The sequence below is a fragment of the Pseudonaja textilis genome, chromosome 2 (assembly GCF_049901715.1).
Source record: "Pseudonaja textilis isolate UNSWEBS1 chromosome 2, rPseTex1.2, whole genome shotgun sequence".
Lineage (NCBI taxonomy): Eukaryota > Metazoa > Chordata > Lepidosauria > Squamata > Elapidae > Pseudonaja > Pseudonaja textilis.
The window spans coordinates 235,620,917-235,641,369 of record NC_141991.1 but is presented as its reverse complement, the minus strand read 5'-3'; the positions used below and the strand labels follow the sequence as shown (position 1 = coordinate 235,641,369).

Sequence of the window (20,453 nt, the reverse complement as noted above, 5' to 3'; positions counted from 1 at the left end):
CTCCTTGGGCAGTTTGAGCTTTCTGAGTTGGCGCAGAAAGAACATTCTTTGTTGTGCTTTTTTGATGACGTTTTTGATGTTAGGTGTCCATTAGGGTAAAAGAAAACAGGGTAAAAGAAAAGAAACTTTGTGGTAGAGATTTGATATTGTGATGAATCCCACAAATCTATGTACTCTCACCCAAAAGAGGCTACAATTTCATCAAAGATAGGCCTATTGTTTGATAAATGTGCAGTATCTGTATAAAATAAGATTTTTGTTTTGTCTGTTTCTTTAATTTTTCATATTCTTCAAAAGAAGGCATACTGTCCCACCTATGGCAATTTCTACATATATTTAATGCCAGTTAGTACTAACACTATGTATGTATGTTCATTCTATATTGTTTGCTTAGTTATTTATGTTCTTTTCAACCCAGATTATATCTTCCAGCAAGGCTAGCTCCACTCTGTTTTGTTCCATAGGTTAATTCATGTAAACTATTCTTCATAGCACACATTTACTCATGGTAAACCATGGTGATGTAATCATGATTCATTAGTCCAGTTCTAAGGTTATATGCAACACAATCATACATTAATAATATTATTCACTAACCTAACATGTTATTGGTTATTTTATGTGGATTCATGGATATAGAAGGAATATAATATTCTAGATTATATTTTAAAGTTATAAGTAGGCAAGTCATATCTTGACTTCTTTCCAAAATGTAATATTTTCAGGCATTTAATAAATCAATACCCATGAAATCTTACCCATGACCAGTGCAGCCATCTGACTCCAAGGAAGGCTTTCCAACATTGTAATTGGAACTGTATTGCTAAATATTAGGTATTACATGTATTTCAATCATAACACAAGTCCTGTAATTCTCTCTCCAATGGGGGAGGACATTAAATAATAACACAGAATCTTAATAGACAGCTTAACAACATTAGCATGTTGGACAGTTAATCTTCAGTCCCAAATCCTGGTATGAGCCAAGCTGCTAATTCCAGGAAATTGCTTGTAGCATGGTAAAACTGCATTCGTATTCATCCCTAAGGTAATTTAAGAATGAATATTTCATTGTCCCGTTTTGTCAGACAAAATAAGATATGAGATTTATAGCAGTAATATAGTAAGTTATTCTTCAGAGAGAAAGATGAAAGGTGTAATGAATATTTAACTAATAGTAGTTAGGACTGTTGTTGTGACTTACTCAACGATATGAACCCTTTTTTCATTCTGTTTTTGGAGCCTAGGAGTACGTATGAATGTATTATAAGGCTTCTACTTTCTTAATGGATGTGGGGTAAAAGGCAGAATTTCAGAAAGGGTCTTAGGTTAGACATTAGAGAAGGTCCTGATAAGATCCTCCAGTGGTAAGATTCTCCACCCATGACTTCTTGAGGGAAGCCATTCCACTGATTAATTGTTCTCACTGACAGGACATTTCTTCTTAATTCTAGATTGTATCTTTCTTTGATAAGTTTCCATCAGGTACTTGTCCTGTCCTCGGGTGCTTTGAAGAATAATAAAGATACAAATAAATAAATATGGTACCCAGAGGAGCCACCACAACAGTTACAAAAGAAAAAAACTCTCTTGGATCTCAATCATTGGTCTACATGAATACATCTGGTTTTGACAGAATACAGAATTAGTTTCCATTGGCAGAATTTTTTTCAGCCTCTCAGACTAATTCGTAGCCTGGGGAATTTTCATATGGACCCCATCTCAAATGCTAACCAGATAGGGTTAAAGTTTGATTCAGGGATGCTGTTTGTTAAAAAAAAAACCAATACTGCTGCAAAATCATAATATTTAATGCATCAGAGGAGAATTGTTAAATACATGAGGTATAGTAATAGCAGGAGTGTTTCATTAAATTGTAATTAAATCATGTTGAATTCAAGTTTTGCTCTACACACTTCATTATCCTGACCCTAACTATTTATTAGAACAAGTTTCCACTGGGAAAATTAAAAGCTAAGCATGACCTTGTTTCAATAAAGATTGACTATTCTGGCCTTAATAGCATTCATCGTCACAAGGTTTTTATTCCTAATGTGCCTTTGTAGTTTATTCAGAAGAAAAAAAATTTCGGCTCCAGTGCCATTGTTTCTAAATTTTAACTATAAATAAATATACCACTAGTGACTTTATTTTAAAAGAAAATGTTTCAATGGAAGAACTATGTGAACAACCAATTAAGGAATAATTGCATTTCAACTTTGTTTTTATTGTGTCATGTAATAAAAATCATGCCCAGGCCTGCTATATATGTAAGTAACAATGAATGCTCCATGTTGTTTATATGAATCCTCCATATGTATACTTGTATACTTCTAATAGAATTCATTGGGCTTCAACAGCAGCATCCTTTTTCACGAGGGCATCCATACGGTGGCTGCGCCAACTCCAGAACAGATTGCCTGTTTCTGACCTTCGGTCTCACCAAGACCGTAATAAGATTATTGCAGTGGCAGAATTCACTGCGGATGCCACTCTCAATTCTACCAAATTTGCATCCAAGACCATGGCATTTTCTGTAGCAGCAAGAAGACTTTTATGGCTCCAAAATTGGCAGGCGGAGTCACGCCAAAAATGGAAGCTGGCTTCAGTTCCATTCGCGGGTGATAAGCTTTTTGGCAATGCTCTGGAACCTTATCTCATCGAAACCAGAAATAAACATAAAATTCTCTCTTCCTGTGGGAAGAAAGCCGACTATCACCCTGCTCCTTATCGCCCTCCTGCCTTCCAAGCGGAGACCTCATCGTGCTTCTCCTGGTCTCACAGGCTGTACTCCCAATGCCAAGACCAACGGGCGGAAGCATCTGGCAGGCAACAACCTTCTATTGGTAAACAGCCCTTTTGGGGAGGGAGGGGGTTGTTCCTTCCGTCACTTTAAGTAAAACCTCATTCTCACCACCCATCAGAGGTCTCCTAGCCTTCTTTGCCTCCAAATGGGAGGAGTCAACGACGGACGCCTGGGTGCTCAGCACTATTAGGTCAGGGTTACAATTGGACTTCCTAACGCCACCCCCAGAAAATTTTTTGATCTGTCCTGTCTCTTGGGACATTTCCAGGCAAGCCCTCATGAATCAGGCCATTCAGCGCCTTTTTGAAATCAGGGCTATTCAACCTGTTCCCCCCTCTCAACAGGGACGTGGGCTTTACTCTCACCTTTTCATCATTCCCAAAGCCTCAGGGGGGTGGGGGTGGTGAGCCATCCTTGATCTAAAATTTCTCAACCAATTTGTAAAATACAGGCAATTTAAAATGCAGACTCTGCATTCTATTTTAGAGAGCGTTCGGGAGGGAGACCTCCTCTCCTCCATTGATCTCACTGAGGCTTACCTCCACATCCCAATTTGGCCTCATCATCACCAGTTTCTCCATTTCTGTTATCAGAATACCCATTACCGGTATCGAGCACTTCCCTTCAGCCTCTCATCAGCTCCAAGGGTCTTCACAAAGGTTCTGGCAGCATTGATGGCATCTCTGCGTTCTATTCCAGTGAGGATCCAATGCTACTCGGACGACATTTTGATTCTATCCTCTTCCATCCATGAGGCCCATCAGGATCTGCAAATTACCTTGTCATATCTCCAGAGCCACAGATTTTCCATCAACACCAAAAAGAGCCAGCTCTCTTCCACAACCAAATTGCAACACTTGGGAGCAGTCATCGATACCATGTCGTGCCAGGTTTTCCTGTCCCCAGCTCGTGGAAAGAGCCTTGCAGAGATCATCAGTCAGATCCAGCAACATCAAATTGTCCCACTGTCGCTGCTGTCCAAACTTCTGGGGAAGATGATCTCCTGTATTGGCATCATCCCGTGGGCTCGGCTCCACTCCCGACCCCTCCAATGGTTCCTGCTTCCCTACCAATGAGCAGGAACCAGCCACTCATCCATCAAGGTCCCATCCCTCCACAAATCCAGAGATCTCTCAATTGGTGGTGTTCCCCATCAATCTAGAGGGGACTCCTCTTCAGGGACCCAGACAGGCTAGTGATAACCACCAATGCCAGCCTCCTGGGTTGGGGTTCCCATATGCAGGGCCAGATAGCTCAAGGCATTTGATCCAGATCAGAGCAGACCCTTCCCATAAATTGGCTAGAGCTCAGAGCCATTTTTCTGGCTCTCAAGCATTTCAGGCAATCAGTGACCGGCTCTCATGTTCTAGTCCTTACAGACAACATGGCCGCAAAGGCTCATGTCAACTGGCAAGGGGGGCGAGGTCCAAAGCCCTCATGAGAGAGGATCTACGGTTGGGGTTATGGGCAGAGAAATACCTGTTGTCAATCTCAGCGGACCACATCTCTGGGGTCGACAGCTCCCAGGCCAATTGGCTCAGCAGGAGCCTAGTCGACCAGGCAGAATGGTCCATTCCTCCGTCTCTATTCAGGGATCTTTCCCTCAGATTCGGAACACCGGAGGTGGATCTCTTCTCCACTCCTCAAAACGCCCAAGTCACCAGATTCTTCACCACGTCTCCTTGCCAGGGAGCGGAGGGGACCAATGCTCTTTGGTGCAGATGACCCAAGGGTCTCCTCTACACCTTTCCCCCGCTTCCTATCATTCCAGCAGTAATTCGGAAGATGTTGGAGGAACGTGCGGAGTTCTCCTCCTGGCACCCTATTGGCCAAGGAGGCCCTGGTTTGTGGACCTGGTCAACCTATCGGTGGCTTCTCCTTGGAGGATCCCAGCCCATCTAATCTCCCTTCACCAGGGGGCCCTGCTCCACCCAGAGCCCTAGTAGTTTAAGCTGACCATGTGGCACTTGAGCGGCAGCGGCTAGAGGAGGCTGATCGGAAGAAAGGGTCATCCTCACTATCCTGGCATCTCGCAAACCTTCTACAAGGCGCATCTATGATGCCACCTGAAAGGCTTTTTCCCAATGGTGCCTCAGGGAGGGTCTTTCTCCTGCTTCAGCCCAGTTGGCAGAAGTTCTTAGCTTCCTTCAGCATGATCTGGAGAAAGGTTTGGCCCCCAACCGCAGGCAGGTTGCGGCCCTCTCCTCGGTCCTTTCATGGGGTTCCTTCCTTCCTTATCCCATCACACTTCTGTCAGGAGGTTTTTGAAAGGGGCTTCCAACCTGCACCCTCCGGTGGTTCACAGGTATTCTTCCTGGGACCTTCATATGATCCTTAATGCCCTTACAAAGCCCCCCTTTGAACCCCTTAGAACAGTGTCTCTCCGTTTCCTGACTCTGAAGGTAGTGTTCCTTGTTGCCATCACTTCTGCCAGGAGGGTTTCCGAGCTTGCTGCTCTTTCCATCAGACAGGACCTTTGTTCCTTTCACGATGATAGAGTTGTTCTTCGTCTGGACCCCTCATTTATTCCGAAGGTTAACACCTGGTTTCACAGGTCCCAGGACATTGTTTTGCCTGACTTCTGTCCTCTCCCGCACCATGACTTAGAGCGGCAGTGGCACACGCTAGACCTAAGAAGGGCTTTTAGAATATACATTAAGCGCACTTCCTCCTTCAGGAAGTCGGAAGCCATGTTTGTTTCCTTTTTCCCTTTTCACTTGGAGCACAAGGCCTCTTCTCCTATTATTAGCAGGTGGGTCAGGTCTTGCATTGAGCAGGCCTACAAAGCTGCGGCCCTTCTGGTTCCCCAAGGTCTGACATCACACTCTACCAGAAACGCGGCCACTTCTGCTGCCTGGGTGACCCAAGCATCCTTGGAGGAGATTTGTTGTGCGGCCACGTGGACATCCCCATCTCCTTTCATCAGACACTACTGTCTGGATGCTTTTGCCTCGGCAACTGCAGCCTTCAGCAGACGGGTGCTTCAACGAGTGGTTCCACAGTCGGTGTGATGAGGACCTGTCCGTGGACATGCAAGCTTTGGTATGTCCCATCCTGGGCTCTCGATGCAGCATGGAGGAGAATGGGCGTTGGTAGAAGTTACTGTGAACACTCTTTCTATCTGTGCTGCAAGAGAGCCCAGCCCCTCCCTTGATTTGTCCGGAGAGGGTAAGACATATTTCTGTATTTATTTTGGGCTTTCAGAGACACCTTTCAGTCTGTCAAGTATCTTCACCAAAGCTGGGGTCTCTCCCAGGGGCTGGCTTTTATATCTTAGTACAGACTCAGCTAAATGATGTCATAGGAAGGAGTCAACCCATCCTGGACTCTCTCACAGCATAGATAGAAAGGGCGTTCACAGTAACTTCTACCAGAGCCCATTTTACTCTAGGACACTCAGTGACTGTACTAACTAGTGTACTGGGGCATTATCATTGAATTCCCCCAGCAATGTATTTAGTTACTACCTTTCTCTTCCAGAGCAAATTAACAATAAGAAAGGAAAACATAATGTAGAATAAAGGAAGGTGCTATATATCCTTAACTATCAGGTTTAATTTTTTTTTTCCTGTTAACTACTGATTTTTAAAGCTTTTGTTTGTAATTTCTGAATGTATTTAAGCTACGGTTCTCATAATCTCCAGCCCATGGAAAGCTGTACAATTGCGTATAACCTGTTGTTGTTGTGTATAACCTATCCAGACATCATGCTAAAATCAAAGATGAAAGTAAATTGATTGTCCCTTTTTCATACCTATATTGTACTTGTGTAGTGCCACCTCCTGGTTGTATTTCTACAGCTGACACCATAACATAAATTGCCGTTGGCACCAAGTTGCCAAATATTGCCACATGTTTCCTACTTGTCATCAGCTTTCTCTATAAGATTTATTGCCCTCACTTTTTAAAAAGTAGCTCAGGTAGAAACATGTGGTATGCAAATTAGTTACTGTTTGCTATTGACTGTAAAGCAATGCAGTTGCTTTCATATCAGGTTACTAATGAAATACATTTTATCCAGACAGATAAAGCATCTCATTTCAATATCTATCTCATTTTAATCTCATTTTAAGCTCTCTCATTTTAATATCAATCACATCATTTTCTACTGATGTGGGATGTAACAAAGTGCTGTTATAACAAAATATATTACCAATTAATGTACACTACAGTGTTTAAAATCAACATTAAAAAACTAATATAAAAAGAAGAGCTCCATACAGTAACAATTTTATATAAATAATAGGTTAATTCAGGCTTACAGTTACCATTACATGTAGATCATATAGAAATACACTGTTCCAACTAATTTTTGGAATTTAAAAAAAAGATGCTCTGGTAAAAATAAATTATCATCAGGAAGATAAGCTTCTTTCCATTTATGCAAACTCAAAAAAGTCAAAATGACAAAATAGCATTATTCACTGATAAACGTATGATTCAGTTTGTAGGTGTAGATAAATTTTGAGCTGGAATGTTTTGTAGTTTGCTAATGTGTTGCTGATCCAAGAAACAGTTCTAGGCTAAGATGGGTTGTTCGAGCATCTTATGTTCTTATAAGATGCATTTTTCTCATTGGATGATAATGTTACATTCATATAATCAATTGCTCCGCTGCAAAATCTAACCTGTCAAACATTTGGCAAAATCATTGGCAAACTAGTGCATTTTGTCATGAAAGATATGTTTAAATATTCTCAAAATCCCTGAGTTTCAACATGACTTACTATTTACTGCCCTTTGAGATTTCCTTTTCAACCAGCGCATTTATAAGGGGAGACGTTATGTTGCTTATTCCTCTCCTTCAGAATTTTTGTCAATTGCTATTTGTATGTATTATTTATTTCATGTTTTGTAAACCGCTCATCTCCCTCAAAGTGGGATTTAAAATTCCATTTATAGTACATGGAATCTGTGACCCTCTTTAACCAACACTTACCAGCTATATCATCAAGTATTGTGGTCTGTAAGTCCTAAACAAATAAAAACTAGGGGAGTTGCATTTCCTGTGAAGACTTGATTTATACATTGGTTTCGGTGCCATGATTTTATATGATTAGGGCCCTAACTGCAAGAGAGTGGGAGCGAAACATTGTGGTGATCCTAAGATAACCTCAGGGGAAGAATGGCATGTTTGCTTTGTGAATTATGCCTACTACTTGTGCAGTGTTTCAATGCTACTAACTTGGCATTAACTGCTTTGCTGCTTGTTCAGAATTTAGAGAGTAGCAAAAATCCGTGGTCAAAATAAAGTGAAAGCACCAATTCTGTTCTTGTAATTGTAACAGTGTATAGGCTGCCAATTTCTGAGGATATTTTCTATTGTCTTAATTTTGAAGAGCAGCATATCAGTCTACAGGTAGTCCTCAACGTACGACTTACAATGTAGCCCAAAATTTCTGTTGTTAAGTGAGATATTTGTTAAGTGAGTTTTGTCCCATTTTATGACCTTTCTTGCCACAGTTGTTAAGTGAATCACTGCAGCTGATGTTAGTAACCTGATTGTTAAATGAATTTGGTTTCCCCATTGACCTTGCTTGTCAGAAGGTCACAAAATGTGATCACTGAATCTTAGGGACACAGCAAAGGTCATAAATATGAGCCAATTGCCAAGTATCTGAATTTTGATCACATGATTATGGGGATGCTGCAATGGTCATAACTGTGAAAAATGGTCATAAGTCCACTTTTTCCAGTTCTGTTGTAACTTTGAACAGTCACTAAATGATCTGTTGTAAGTCGAGGACTACTGTATTTTGGACATGTATTTGGAAATATATTTTTAATCAATGTTTTTTCATCCCTCTCATCTGTAGGGATGCTACTAAAACAACAAACCATTATGCCAATAAATGCAATAGTCATTAAGTGATAATTAATATATAAAATCACTTTTCCATATGGAAACATATAACTGAGCTGCTTGCTTGTATGCTTGAGCATAGTCTTAAGGAATTCATCTTGTAAATCACCACAGATTTCTCTGATCTTTATTGCTAGGGAGCAAAAGTAATCCAGATAAGTTTAACTCCTATGCTTCTAATTCAGTCATAGTAGAATTATACTAGGTATGCCTGCTCTAATTTAGAATCAGATGTGTTGGATAATGAGTTTCGCAAGAAGCATGGCTGTTGGCCATACTAGCTGGAAATTTAGATTTAGACAATCTAAATTTCCAGATAATTGCAGATCATCTCATATGAAGAACATTAGGATAGGAACAGAACTGGTTATGAAATCTTTTACCTGCTTTGGCTGGTGGCCAGCTATCTTTCTTAGCATCTTCTCTTTCATGACCTAGTTACCTCCAAATTACATTCTTGGAGTGCATTCCCCATAGAAGAATGTCCAGAAGTTGCAAATGGCACAAAATGTGATCACTTCATTGCTGGTTGCATTTTAACAATATCGCCTTACTTTAATAAGTATAATCATACATCCCTTTATTTCTGAATTTTCTTTAAGCTGCTGGTGTTTACTTTTAATGGCTCGAGAAAAAGTTATGTTAGTGGCCTTTTTCTGATCAATTTTCTGCATGCTTTAGTCATCTCTTGAGGCCTATCCTTATAGATATGTAATCACCAAAATTCATGCAGTGCAGTGGTTGGATTCAAAAATTTTTACTCCCAGTTCTGTGGGCGTGGCATGGTGGGCATGGCAGGGGAAGGATACTGTAAAATCTCCAGTCAGAGGTGGGATTTGCTGATTCTCTGGACTATTCAGAATTTCCGCTACTGGTCAGAACCTGCTGAATACCACCTCTGATGCAGTGGTTCTCAATTTTAAGTTCCCAGATGTTGTGGAGCTATAATCTTTCTACCAACAGTGCCAATAACATTGGAATTTAGTGTGAATTCCTTTCTACTGACTACATAAGGCTGAGAACTACTGGTCTAAATATTTCTTCTGTGATTATGCCTGCCTTGTGGAATGTTTGGCTAAAAAACGGTTTCTCAAGCACTCCGTTGAAATTAGATAACTGGTCATTCATTCATTTTCATTGAAAATACTCAAATGCTGCTTTTCGCTTTAAAAATATCAAAAAGTTTTACTGCAAAAAACTTTTAAAAGTTTTTATATTACACAAGTTTAGCTTTACTCTTCTTACAACATGAAACGTATGTTGTTGATGTTTAAGCTGAGATTTTAAGATCGATAATATGGCTTCTTTCATAACATAAACTCAATAACGGTCTCTGCTCTCTCTCTCTCTTTTTCAGTTGTGAATAATAGCTGTTCAAACCATTTTAAGATTTTATTGAATTTCACATTTTTTCCATATCCAAATTCACTTCTTTAAAGAGAAGCAAACATTGTATATTTCAGTTATATGTAATATAGAAGTATGTATGTATTGTGGGGATGAAGAATTAAAAAAGATGCCCTATTGTTACCTTCCAGATGGCAATTGTAATGAAAATATTTATTTTGTAACCTCCTGGGATTAATAGCACCATTCAAAATGTGATAATAGTGACAGCATATTACATATACAGTGCGTTTCGTGTCAATATTCTAATCTATTTTATGCAATATTCTGTTTTCCTGTTCTCCATTGAGCCGAAGGGAGAATCCAGGATGGGTAGTCTCTAGTCTCCTAGCTCCTCCTAACTGAGGACACACCCCCTGGTAATGGTCCCCAGTTCTTCACTCAGTCTCAGCGTGTTCAGACCACCCTTTAAGGGCTCTGAATAGTTAAGATTGTAGAAGAAATTTCACCCCCTGGATTAAGCTTTTTTTCACAGAGAGGCTTAGATCAGGTTTGACAGCTAGCCGGCTTGCCGGTTTAGCACTTTCATTTTTTCGCGCCTTTTTTCCGGTTTGCGGGTTTTTTGCTTGTTATTTTAATTTTTTGACTTTCTTTGCTGGTGGACTGGTTTTTGTTTTGTTTTCTGCCAAAACTTGAGTGGAAGTGACCCTGAGAGCCCATGTGGCCCGGGCTAGGGTGGGAGTCGGCGTCTTATTTAACTCGCCTCCTCCCAATCCACTTTCCCTTGCCTGGGACGAGCCGCAGCTGCTGCTTAGTGCTTCTGTCCCTTTTCGACAGCAGTGGCCATTTATTTAGTTTGGGGACAATCTTGCAGTTCATCATCCAGGATTGTCCCTTGGGGGGTTCTGGCCATCAGGATTAAATCCTGACCCCCCATCCAGTCCCCAGAGCACCGTGGCAGCTGCGAGATGCTTGAGTCTGCCTGATAATAGCGGTGCAGCCAGCGTCAGGCTCGCAAGCCTCTGACTTGTCAGGGCTTGCTGCAATTCAAAGAGTCAGCCATTTTTTTCAACTTTTTTTCTTTGACTCAGCTTTTGAATTGCGGAGCTGGGCTGAGCTCACCACTTTGGGTCACACTAGCCTTCTGAAGTGGTGGACAGCTACTGTGGATGTAGCTGACAGCTTAGGCTGAATATTTTTTATTTCATTTTATTTTAACTTCTTTCTCCCTTTCTCTACCCCTGTCAAGTGACAGTTATTTTTGGCGGGCTCAAAGATGGCCACCAAGGGAGCTGATCAAGAATTGTCAGGTCCTCAGCAGGGTAGAGAGAAGGTCTGTTGGTCTGGAAGCAGCAGCTAGGATTAGAGCCAGGGCTCTAGCCCCTAAGACAGTGGTCCCCAACCTTTTTTGTGCCGCGGCCCGGTACCGGCATCACAAAATCATCCGCGGCCCGGTACCAGCATCAGCACGCATGGCAAGGCGAGCCGAGCGACCGACCAGCCAGTCGTCCCCCCTTCTCCCTGCCACCTTCAACTCCTCCTTTGTACCTGTGTCGATGGGCTTCGGGACGGCTTCAGGATGGTCGCTCGGCTCGCCTTGCCATGCATGCTGAAAGAATCCTCGCGCCTTAGTTTTGTTCGAAGCCGCCCCCTCCGATGAAACTAAGGCGCGAGGATTCTTTCAGCACCCAAACGCCGCTTTCTACCCAGAAAAGCTCACAGGAAGCACTTTTTCATCAAAACAAGATGGCAGCGCCCAGCAAGCCGGCGGCCCGGTAGAAATTGTTCCATGGACCGGTACTGGTCCCCGGACCGGTGGTTGGGGACCCCTGCCCTAAGAGATCCTCTGGGGCTGAGGATAGACAGGCCAGGCGTAGACAAAAAGCCATAGACAAACAGTTTGACAGGGCAGTGAGAGATTCCAGGATGGCTGAATACAAAGCCACCCCTCAAACTTTGCCTCCTCAACATGACAGGCAGCCAGACCAACTGGCAGATAGGCAGTGTATGACTGCCTGGTGTCCTGGGGACTCAAGTACCCACGATTTGCAGGGTAACCTCCAAATCAGGGCTGACACCTCTCACAATTTTTCTGAGCCGCCTCAAGGGATCTTGATGGCGGCACCTGCAGTCCAAGTCTCCAGTGGGGCCAGACCTATGCCTAAGCCACTTTTACACCTACAGCAGATGGCTTATGACTAGAAGAGACCCAGATGCAAGAAATGCCATCCTTCATGAAAGCCTGGATCTCCCAGACAATAGTTCCAGTGGACCAGAAGAGACAGGGTTTCTATTCAATGTTGTTTGTGATTCCAAAGGCCTCGGGGGGGCTGGCGAGCAATCCTCAACCTGAAAGGGCTCAACAGACATCTAATCTCCCAAAGGTTCAAGATGCATTCCCTCCACTCCCTTCTAGAGGGACTGTGGGAGGGAGATTTTTTGGCCTCTGTAGACTGGACGGAGGCCTACCTCCATGTGCCCATACACCCCAACCACCGTCAGTTCCTGAGGTTTTGCTATGGTGGCCACCATTTTCAATACAGGGCTCTCCTGTTTGGCCTGTCATCAGCCCCTCAGACTTTTACCAAGCTCTTGGCAGTGGTAGCGGCACACCTCAGAGCTTTACCCATAAGGATCCAACACTATTTGGACAACATCCTGATAGCATCCTCTTCCAGACCCCAGGCAGAGGAGGATCTGATGTCGACAATCAGGATTCTTCGAGAGCATGGGTTCTCGATAAACCTGGACAAATGCCACCTAGTACCATCGACTCAGCTCTTGCATTTGGGGGCCATTGTAGACACCTTGGCAGGACAGGATTTTCTCTCACAGGAGCTTCGAGACAGTATCACGGAAGTCACATTGCTGATCCTGTCTTCCAGAGAGGCTCCTATCATCTTGCTATCTCAACTTCTCGGCAAAATGATATTGTGCATCGGGATTGTCCCATGGGCCCGCTTTCACGCCCGACCCCTTCAGTGGTTCCTGCTCCGAGGGTGAGCAGGGGCGATTCTCCAAGGAGGGTTCGCGTCCCCTTGCCAGTTCTTCATTCCCTCCATTGGTGGCAGTCCCGAGTCATGGATCAGGGATGCTTGTACAGGGAACCCCAGAGAATTATCATCACCACCAATGCCAATCTCTATGGTTCAGGGGCCCACTTGGGAGCCCAGGTCACCTAGGGGAGGTGGTCATGAGAGGAGCTCGCCTACAACATAAATTGGCTAGAGCTCAGGGCTGCCCTCTTAGCGCTCAAGGATCTAAGGCCAGAGGTGGTGAGCAGACATGTGCTTCTCCTCACAGACGATGTGGCTACCAAGGCCCACATAAACCGGCAGGGGGGCACATGCTCCAGATCTCTAATGCAGGAAGCAACTCAATTGTGCAGGTGGGTGGAGAGAAACCTGTTGTCCCTACGAGCAGAACATATCTCGGGAGGATCCAACGTGCAGGCAGACTGGTTGAGCAGGGCCACAGTCAACCAGTCAGAATGGTGACTGCATCCCAGTCTATTCCAGGAGATGACGGAATGCCTCGGCCGCCCGATTCTGGATCTCTTTGCATCACCAGAGAACATGCACCTCCTGAGGTTCTTTGCTCAATTCCCTGCCTGAGGAGCAGAAGGGGTCAACGCTCTCCGGTGCAGGTGGCTCCAGGGACTATTGTATGCCTTCCCCTCTTCCCCTGATTCCGGGGGCAATCAGGAAAGTACTAATAGAAAGGGCAGAAGTTCTGTTGGTAGCCCCTTACTGGCCCGGGTATCCTTGGTTCGCCGACCTGGTGGGCCTGTCAGTCGCCAGACCCTGGAGAATTCCCCTGCACAAGACCTCCCTTAGCAGGGTCCGATCGAGCACCCAGATCCAGCCTGGTTTCAGTTGACCATCTGGCGCTTGAGCGGGGGATCCTGAATCAGAAGTTTTCTACAAAGGTCATTCAGACCATCTAGGTGGCCAGAAGACCTTCCACAACCAGGATATATAATGCAACATGGAAGATTTTCTGCAGTTGGTGCACTTGTCACCAATTGGAACCCACTGGGGTTTCTGTTACAAAGGTATTAGAGTTCCTGCAGGACTGGTTGGATAAAGGTCTCGCCCCCAATACCTTGGAAAGACAGGTGGCTGCCTTGGCCTCAATGATTTCGGTCAAGGGCTCTACTACTCTGGCCCAACACCCTAGGGTGAAAGCCTTCCTTAGGGGAGCCATGAATCTGAGGCCACCAGTGGTCCACCACTACCCTACCTGGGATTTGCCTAAGGTCCTGCAGGCATTAACTTCTCCCCCATTTGAACCCTTACATAAAGTCTGCCTTCGTCTGCTCATGTGCAAGGTGTCATTCTTGGTGGCCATTACCTCGGCCAGGCATATTTCGGAGTTGGTGGTGGCCTTATCCATCAGGAAGGATCTGTGCATATTCCATGCAGACAGGGTGATTCTGCGGTTGGACCCTACCTTCCTACCCAAGGTGAACTCCTTATTCCATCATTCACAGGTGTTGATTTTGTCTAATTTCTGTCCTGAGCCTACCCAAGCACTAGAGAAAAAATGGCACACCTTGGACGTTAGGAGGGCTCTCCGTATTTACATTAAAAGAACTTCTTCTTTTAGGAGTACGGAAGCCTTGTTTGTTTCCTTTCAGCTGTCAACTTTAGGTCGCAGGGTGACACCTTCCATAGTAGGTTGCTGGCATTACAAAGGCCTATGAGTTACAGAGCCTTCCTGTGCCCAGGAGGACCACAGTGCACTCAACCAGAAGTGCATTGACCACCGCAGCCTGGGCAACACAGGCATCGATTCTGGACATTTGTAGAGCTGCAACCTGGTCATCGGTGACCCCATTCATAAGACATTACAAAATTGACTCCTTTGCCTCTGTGGAGGCGTCCTTTGGAAGACGAATCCTGCAGGGTGTGCACGTAGAGGTGGAGACCTCCGACCAATCCAGATCCCACCCGTAGGACAGCCATCAGCCAGCTTTGGTGTGTCCCATCCTGGATTCTCCCTTCGGCTCAGTGGAGAAGGGGCTTTGGTCCTACCTGAATGCTTCTTCTTGGGGAGCCAAAGGAAGAATCCAGTCCCACCCTGTATACTGTCTGGTCGGAATAGGGGAGGAAATGTCCCTTTTTTTGCAGTATCAATGAACTATCTGTTTGAAGACAAGGAGCAGCTGAATTCGCTTCAACGTCATTCAGAACTGGGGACCATTACCAGGGGGGGGTGTCCTCAGTTTTTCAACTCGGTCTGCAGAGCTAGGAGACTAGAGACTACCCATCCTGGATTCTCCCTTCGGCTCCCCGAGAAGAAACGTTCAGATAGGATCAACGCCCCTTTTCATTTCTTTGACAAACTCTAGTAGAATTCACTGACCTCCGTGTTGATGAGGTGATAGGGTAGGCCTGGTGTTGATTTGGCACTTCTCCCTTTGGTAGACACACTTTTTCCCCTCAGTTGCCTTGTACAGAGTCATTCTGGTTTGGGAAATAGAAAAATCTGGCTCTTTCAAATCAAGATTGTTCCCTCTATCTTGCCAAGTTTCTAAATCAATCTCCAGCTCAGAGATTTAGACCAGCCTAGTGGAGCAATTGATCATGATGGTAGTGGGAGGTGGCAGAAGAAATAAGAAGTGTGTGTCAGTGGTGGGATTCAATTTTTTTTAGTACCGGTTCTGTGGGCATGGCTTGGTGGGCATGGCGTGGCTTGGTTGGCATGGCTTGATGGGTGTGGCAGGGGAACGATACTGTAAAATCTCCATTCTCTCCTTCACTCTTGGGGAAAGTTATTACAAAATCCCACTCCCTCCCCACTCCACTAACTTGCTTTCCAGCTCCGTTCTCCTGTGCAGGGCAACAAAAGAAGATCCAGCCAATCAGCTGGGACTTGGGAGGCAGAGAATAGATGGGGGAGGGGCCAGTCAGAGGTGGTATTTTCTGGTTCTCCGAACTACTTAAAATTTCCGCTGAATACCACCTTTGGTGTGTGTGACAGAGACCTGGATCAATCAAAACAGCTAACGGGAATTTAGCTCAGAGGCAGATAAAGAGCCTTTTCTCTTATTTTACTTGCTCCCTATCCCAGATTGGTTTGCACAGCATTGTGTGATTGATGGCCAGTTTTTCGGATGATATTAAGAAGGTATTTAAGGAAAGCCTGCCCAGAATATAAAATAAGGATAATTTCTCCTCTGGCTACAAGCAACAAGCTAGGAAAAGGACAATGGAGATTAGCTATGGGGAAAAATATATGTTGGAAGTTAAGTGAGTCAGGGGGAAGAGATCACTTGTTTTCCTAAGAAATTGATGTAACAGCATAACAAAATAATAGAGTAGGAAGGGACCTTGGAGATCTTCTAGTCCAACCCTCTGCTCAAGATCCATAAAGAGGCTGTTGTTTTAGTATAATCAAGGACAAATTGCCAGCAAAAATATATCTAGCAAGGTATTTAGTGGAAAAACTATCCAAAAGTCAAACAACATTCATCCCTCAAAACTAAGGCAAGTTGCTATGAAAAATAAAAGTTTCAAATACTTGGAAAATGTACAATTAATACTTAATTCATTTACTAAAATGTACAATTAATACTTAATTCATTTACTAATTTTTATCCCATTTTTATAACTCAAGGCAGAGTACATAATTGTCCCTCTTCCTATTCTCCCCCCCCCTCAATAATAGCAACTTATACAGTACACAATGAATCTAATACTACACAAATACACATCAATTTTGATTAGCAAAATTTCAGTTTCAATACAGGTAGGCCTCGATTTATTTTATTTATTTATTTGTCAATCACGTACAAGATAATAGGTATAAGTATAAACATGAGTAAGAATACAGAAAATAGGTACGAATAAATGGGGACAATAGGACAGGGACGGCATGGTGCACATGCAGGCCCCTTACAGACCTCTTAGGAATGGGGTGAGGTCAATAGTGGATAGTTTGAGGTTAAAGGAGTGGGGGTTAGAGGATGTAACAACAGAGTCAGGTAGTGCATTCTAGGCATTGACCTGTTGCTGAAGTCGTACTTTCTGCAATTGAGTTTGAAGCGGTTTACACTGAGTTTGAATCTTTGTGTGCTCTTGTATTGTTGCGGTTGAAGCTGAAGTAGTCATTGATTGGTAGGACATTGTAGCAGATAATTTTGTGTGCTACGCTTAAGTCTAACCGTAGGCCGCCTAGTTCAAGGTGGTCCAAGCCCAAAATCTCAAGCCTGGTGATATAGGGTATTCTGTTGCGAGCAGAGGAGTGTAGTACTCTTCTAGTGAAATACTTCTGGACTCACTCAGTTGTATTAATGTCCGATATACAGTGCAGATTCCAGAGCTGTATTCGAGTATTGGTCTGGCAAAAGCTTTGTATGCTCTAGTTAACAATTCAATATTTCCGGAGGTTTACAACTCTTAATGCCTTTTTGGCAATGCTGTTACAGTGAGCTTTGGCACTTAGGTCATTTGATATGAGAACTCCAAGGTCCTTGACAGAGTGAGGATCATCAACGAGGTCATATCCGCCTAGCTTGTATTTGGTGTACTGATTTTTTTTTACCAATGTGTAGGACAGAGCATTTGTTGGTCAAGATTTGATTTATTGGTTGAGATTATGACCAATTTGAGCCCAAAATTTCTGTTGTTAAGTGAGATATTTGTTAAGTGAGCTTTGCCCCATGTTACCACTTGTTTGTCCCAATTTTTAAGTGAATCACTACAGTTGATAAGTTAGCAACTCGGTTGTTAAGTGAATCTGGCTTCCCCATTGACTTTGCTTGTCAGAAGTTTGCAAAAGATTATCACATGACCCTGGGATGCTGCAACAGTCATAAGTATGAACCAGTTGTCAAGCATCTGAATTTTGATCACATGATCATCGGGATGTTGCAAAGGTCATAACTGAAAAACGGTCATAAGTCACATTTTTCAGTGACCATTCTAACAGTCACTAAATGAACTGTTGTAAGTTGAGGACTACATGTATAGATAACTTTGAGGCTGTAATGTTTCAGTCTCAACTTTCTGAATTTTATTTGTCTCTGAACATATGTTCCTTTCTTTTATTCGCCCCCACCCCTTTTTTCCCTTTCCTTTCCCTACAGCAGCTTCAGGGGAACCACATATAATTCAGTGTCGATCACCTGAAATGGAGACATTTTCATGTTATTGGTATACAGATGATTTTCCTCGTGAATTGGAATCAGGAAAAATTCAACTGCTGTATTCCATAAGGTACTGAGAAATGAATCATGCCCTTGGAAAAATGTTATCTGAAATGATTTCCATGTTTTGTTGGAACTGCAGAAATAAAGACCCACGTTCAATTATGAGAACATCTTTCTTTTAATACTTATTAAGCTATGCATTACTGCATTGCCTGGAGGATCAGAAGATCAATTTGACACATTAAATGACAACCAAGTTTAATGTCATGGTTAGATAACAGAAGAGTGTAGGTTTCTTCCAGACCGATCTTGCTTGTTCAGACACATGGAAATATGTTTTTAGTCATGTTATGGTGGGCAACATGTAAAATAACTTCGTAAGAACATAAGATCCTAATGAAGAAAATCAGACATATATTTTCCGCCTCCAACTTTGGGCAACCAGATGCCTCCAGGAAATTCTTAAATAAAGTTTAAAATAGTGGTGCTTATAATCCCTCGCTTCGGGAATCCCAATGACACATTGCTTCTCTACTGAGGTGTTGCGTCTAATTTGTAATTTTAATGAATTTCTGTAATGCTCTTTTAGAACCATCTAGTGACCATTAAATCATTCAGTTCCACCGAATTCCTTATCCATCTACAGATAATCCAATTGTCAGAATTAAATCTGTTATGGAAAACAAAATTTATTCATACAAAATATGAAAACAAAATCCTTCAGAATAGATTGAAACACATACAAAATATTCAAGTGTCACTTTATATACAACGGCTCATTTTTCATGGAATTTTGATTAAAAAATGAGGGTTGGCTTCTCCATAAATGGGCTGATCCATGTATATTGTAGTACTCATATCTTCCAGGGTTTTTCTACTGAGATATTTAGTTGGGTTCACATGCAAAGTTACCACATTTTTATTGCCTTCATCCAGTCTTGAAGCCAACTCATGCCTGAGGCAGTTGTCTTTAGCTTTTCTGGCATTCAAGCACTGTTTTCCCTTTTATATAGCCAACAAATTTTGACAATTTTATCATAGGAACCCAGAGTATACAGCATGGTGAAATAAAACAGAGACAATGGCTTGAATACACAAACTCCATGCCTGCCATTTTGTTTGTTTATTGATTTCTATATTGCCTATCTCACCTAAGTGATTCTTGGTGGTTTGCAAACAACGTTATAAAACAATGTTAAACATTACTAAAAGCACAGTTAAAATTTTAAGTTAAAAATCAAGATTAAAAATTACAAATTAAAAGTAAAAAAAATCTAACTTAAGAAATTGACACAGCTAAGAGGTTAAACAAGATGGAGGAAGTGCCTTCAAGCCATCAGCCACCCACAAGGTTGCATCAAACTCTGACCCTGCCATGTCAATTGGCAGAGCCAGGACTTAACTCTACTCCAGAAGGCAGAAGAGTGGAGGCCCACCTCACTTCTTTGAGTAAGATATTCTAAAGGATGGAGGCAACAGCATGTTCTTAGAGCATGACAGTTGAATGTGCAGGTTGCTTTGGAACATGATTTGAGTACACTTCATGTTTACACACAACTTGAACAACATCTAATAGGCTTGGCCATGTCATTATCACACATTTTGCATATAGTATCCTTTCCTATTGTGAAGCCTTAAAAAACAAGAATATTCTTTTTTTTATTCAAAATGCTGCCACATTTAAAAATAAGTAAGGAAAGAGGTTGATGAGACATTTTCTCAGGATGAAGAACATGTTCATATATGCTGGTTCAACCCTGACTTTTCTTTTCTAATATAACATACATTTTCAGAAGAAATTTTGAGAGAACAGAATAGAATAGAATAGAATAGAATCGGACAGGACAGGACAGGACAGAACAGAACAGAATTATTTCTTGGCCAATTGTGATTGGACATACAAGGAATTTGTCTTGGTGCATATGCTCTCAGTGTACATAAAAGAAAAGGTACATTTGTCAACAGTCAAGAATCATAAGATACAACACTTAATAATAGTCATAGGGTACAACAAGCAATCAAATCATACTAGGAAACAGTCAATAAAATCGTTAGCATACAAGCAACAAGGTTACAGTCAAAAGAAATTGGAAACCCACAAAAAGACAACAATTGAAAATTGGAAGTTTTCTCCTCAGCCATACTTGTGATCCTCTGAGCTGGCCATCGGTTTCCCCTTCCTCTTTTTAAACAAACAGTTAATAATATCTGCTGAGGTGGTCAGTGTCCCTAATAATGTCATGATGTTGAAGTAACACTTCCTTGCTTGTTTGTTTTCCCCC

At 42.6% G+C, this 20,453-nt stretch overlaps 1 protein-coding gene across 14 annotated transcripts in view; it reads left to right on the top strand.

Annotated features, from left to right (window-relative positions):
* The window catches only part of GHR (growth hormone receptor), a 146,654-nt gene that overhangs the window by 112,963 nt on the left and 13,238 nt on the right, over nt 1–20,453 (top strand). For 7 of the 14 annotated variants that reach the window (XM_087927343.1, XM_087927332.1, XM_026716140.2 and 4 more), the window contains one exon: nt 18,109–18,238. In XM_087927343.1, coding sequence (XP_087783469.1) covers nt 18,153–18,238 — 86 coding nt within the window. In that variant the 5' untranslated portion in view covers nt 18,109–18,152. The remainder of the gene's footprint in view (nt 1–18,108; nt 18,239–20,453) is intronic. The other 7 variants (XM_087927340.1, XM_026716148.2, XM_087927336.1 and 4 more) reach the window with 1 other exon arrangement.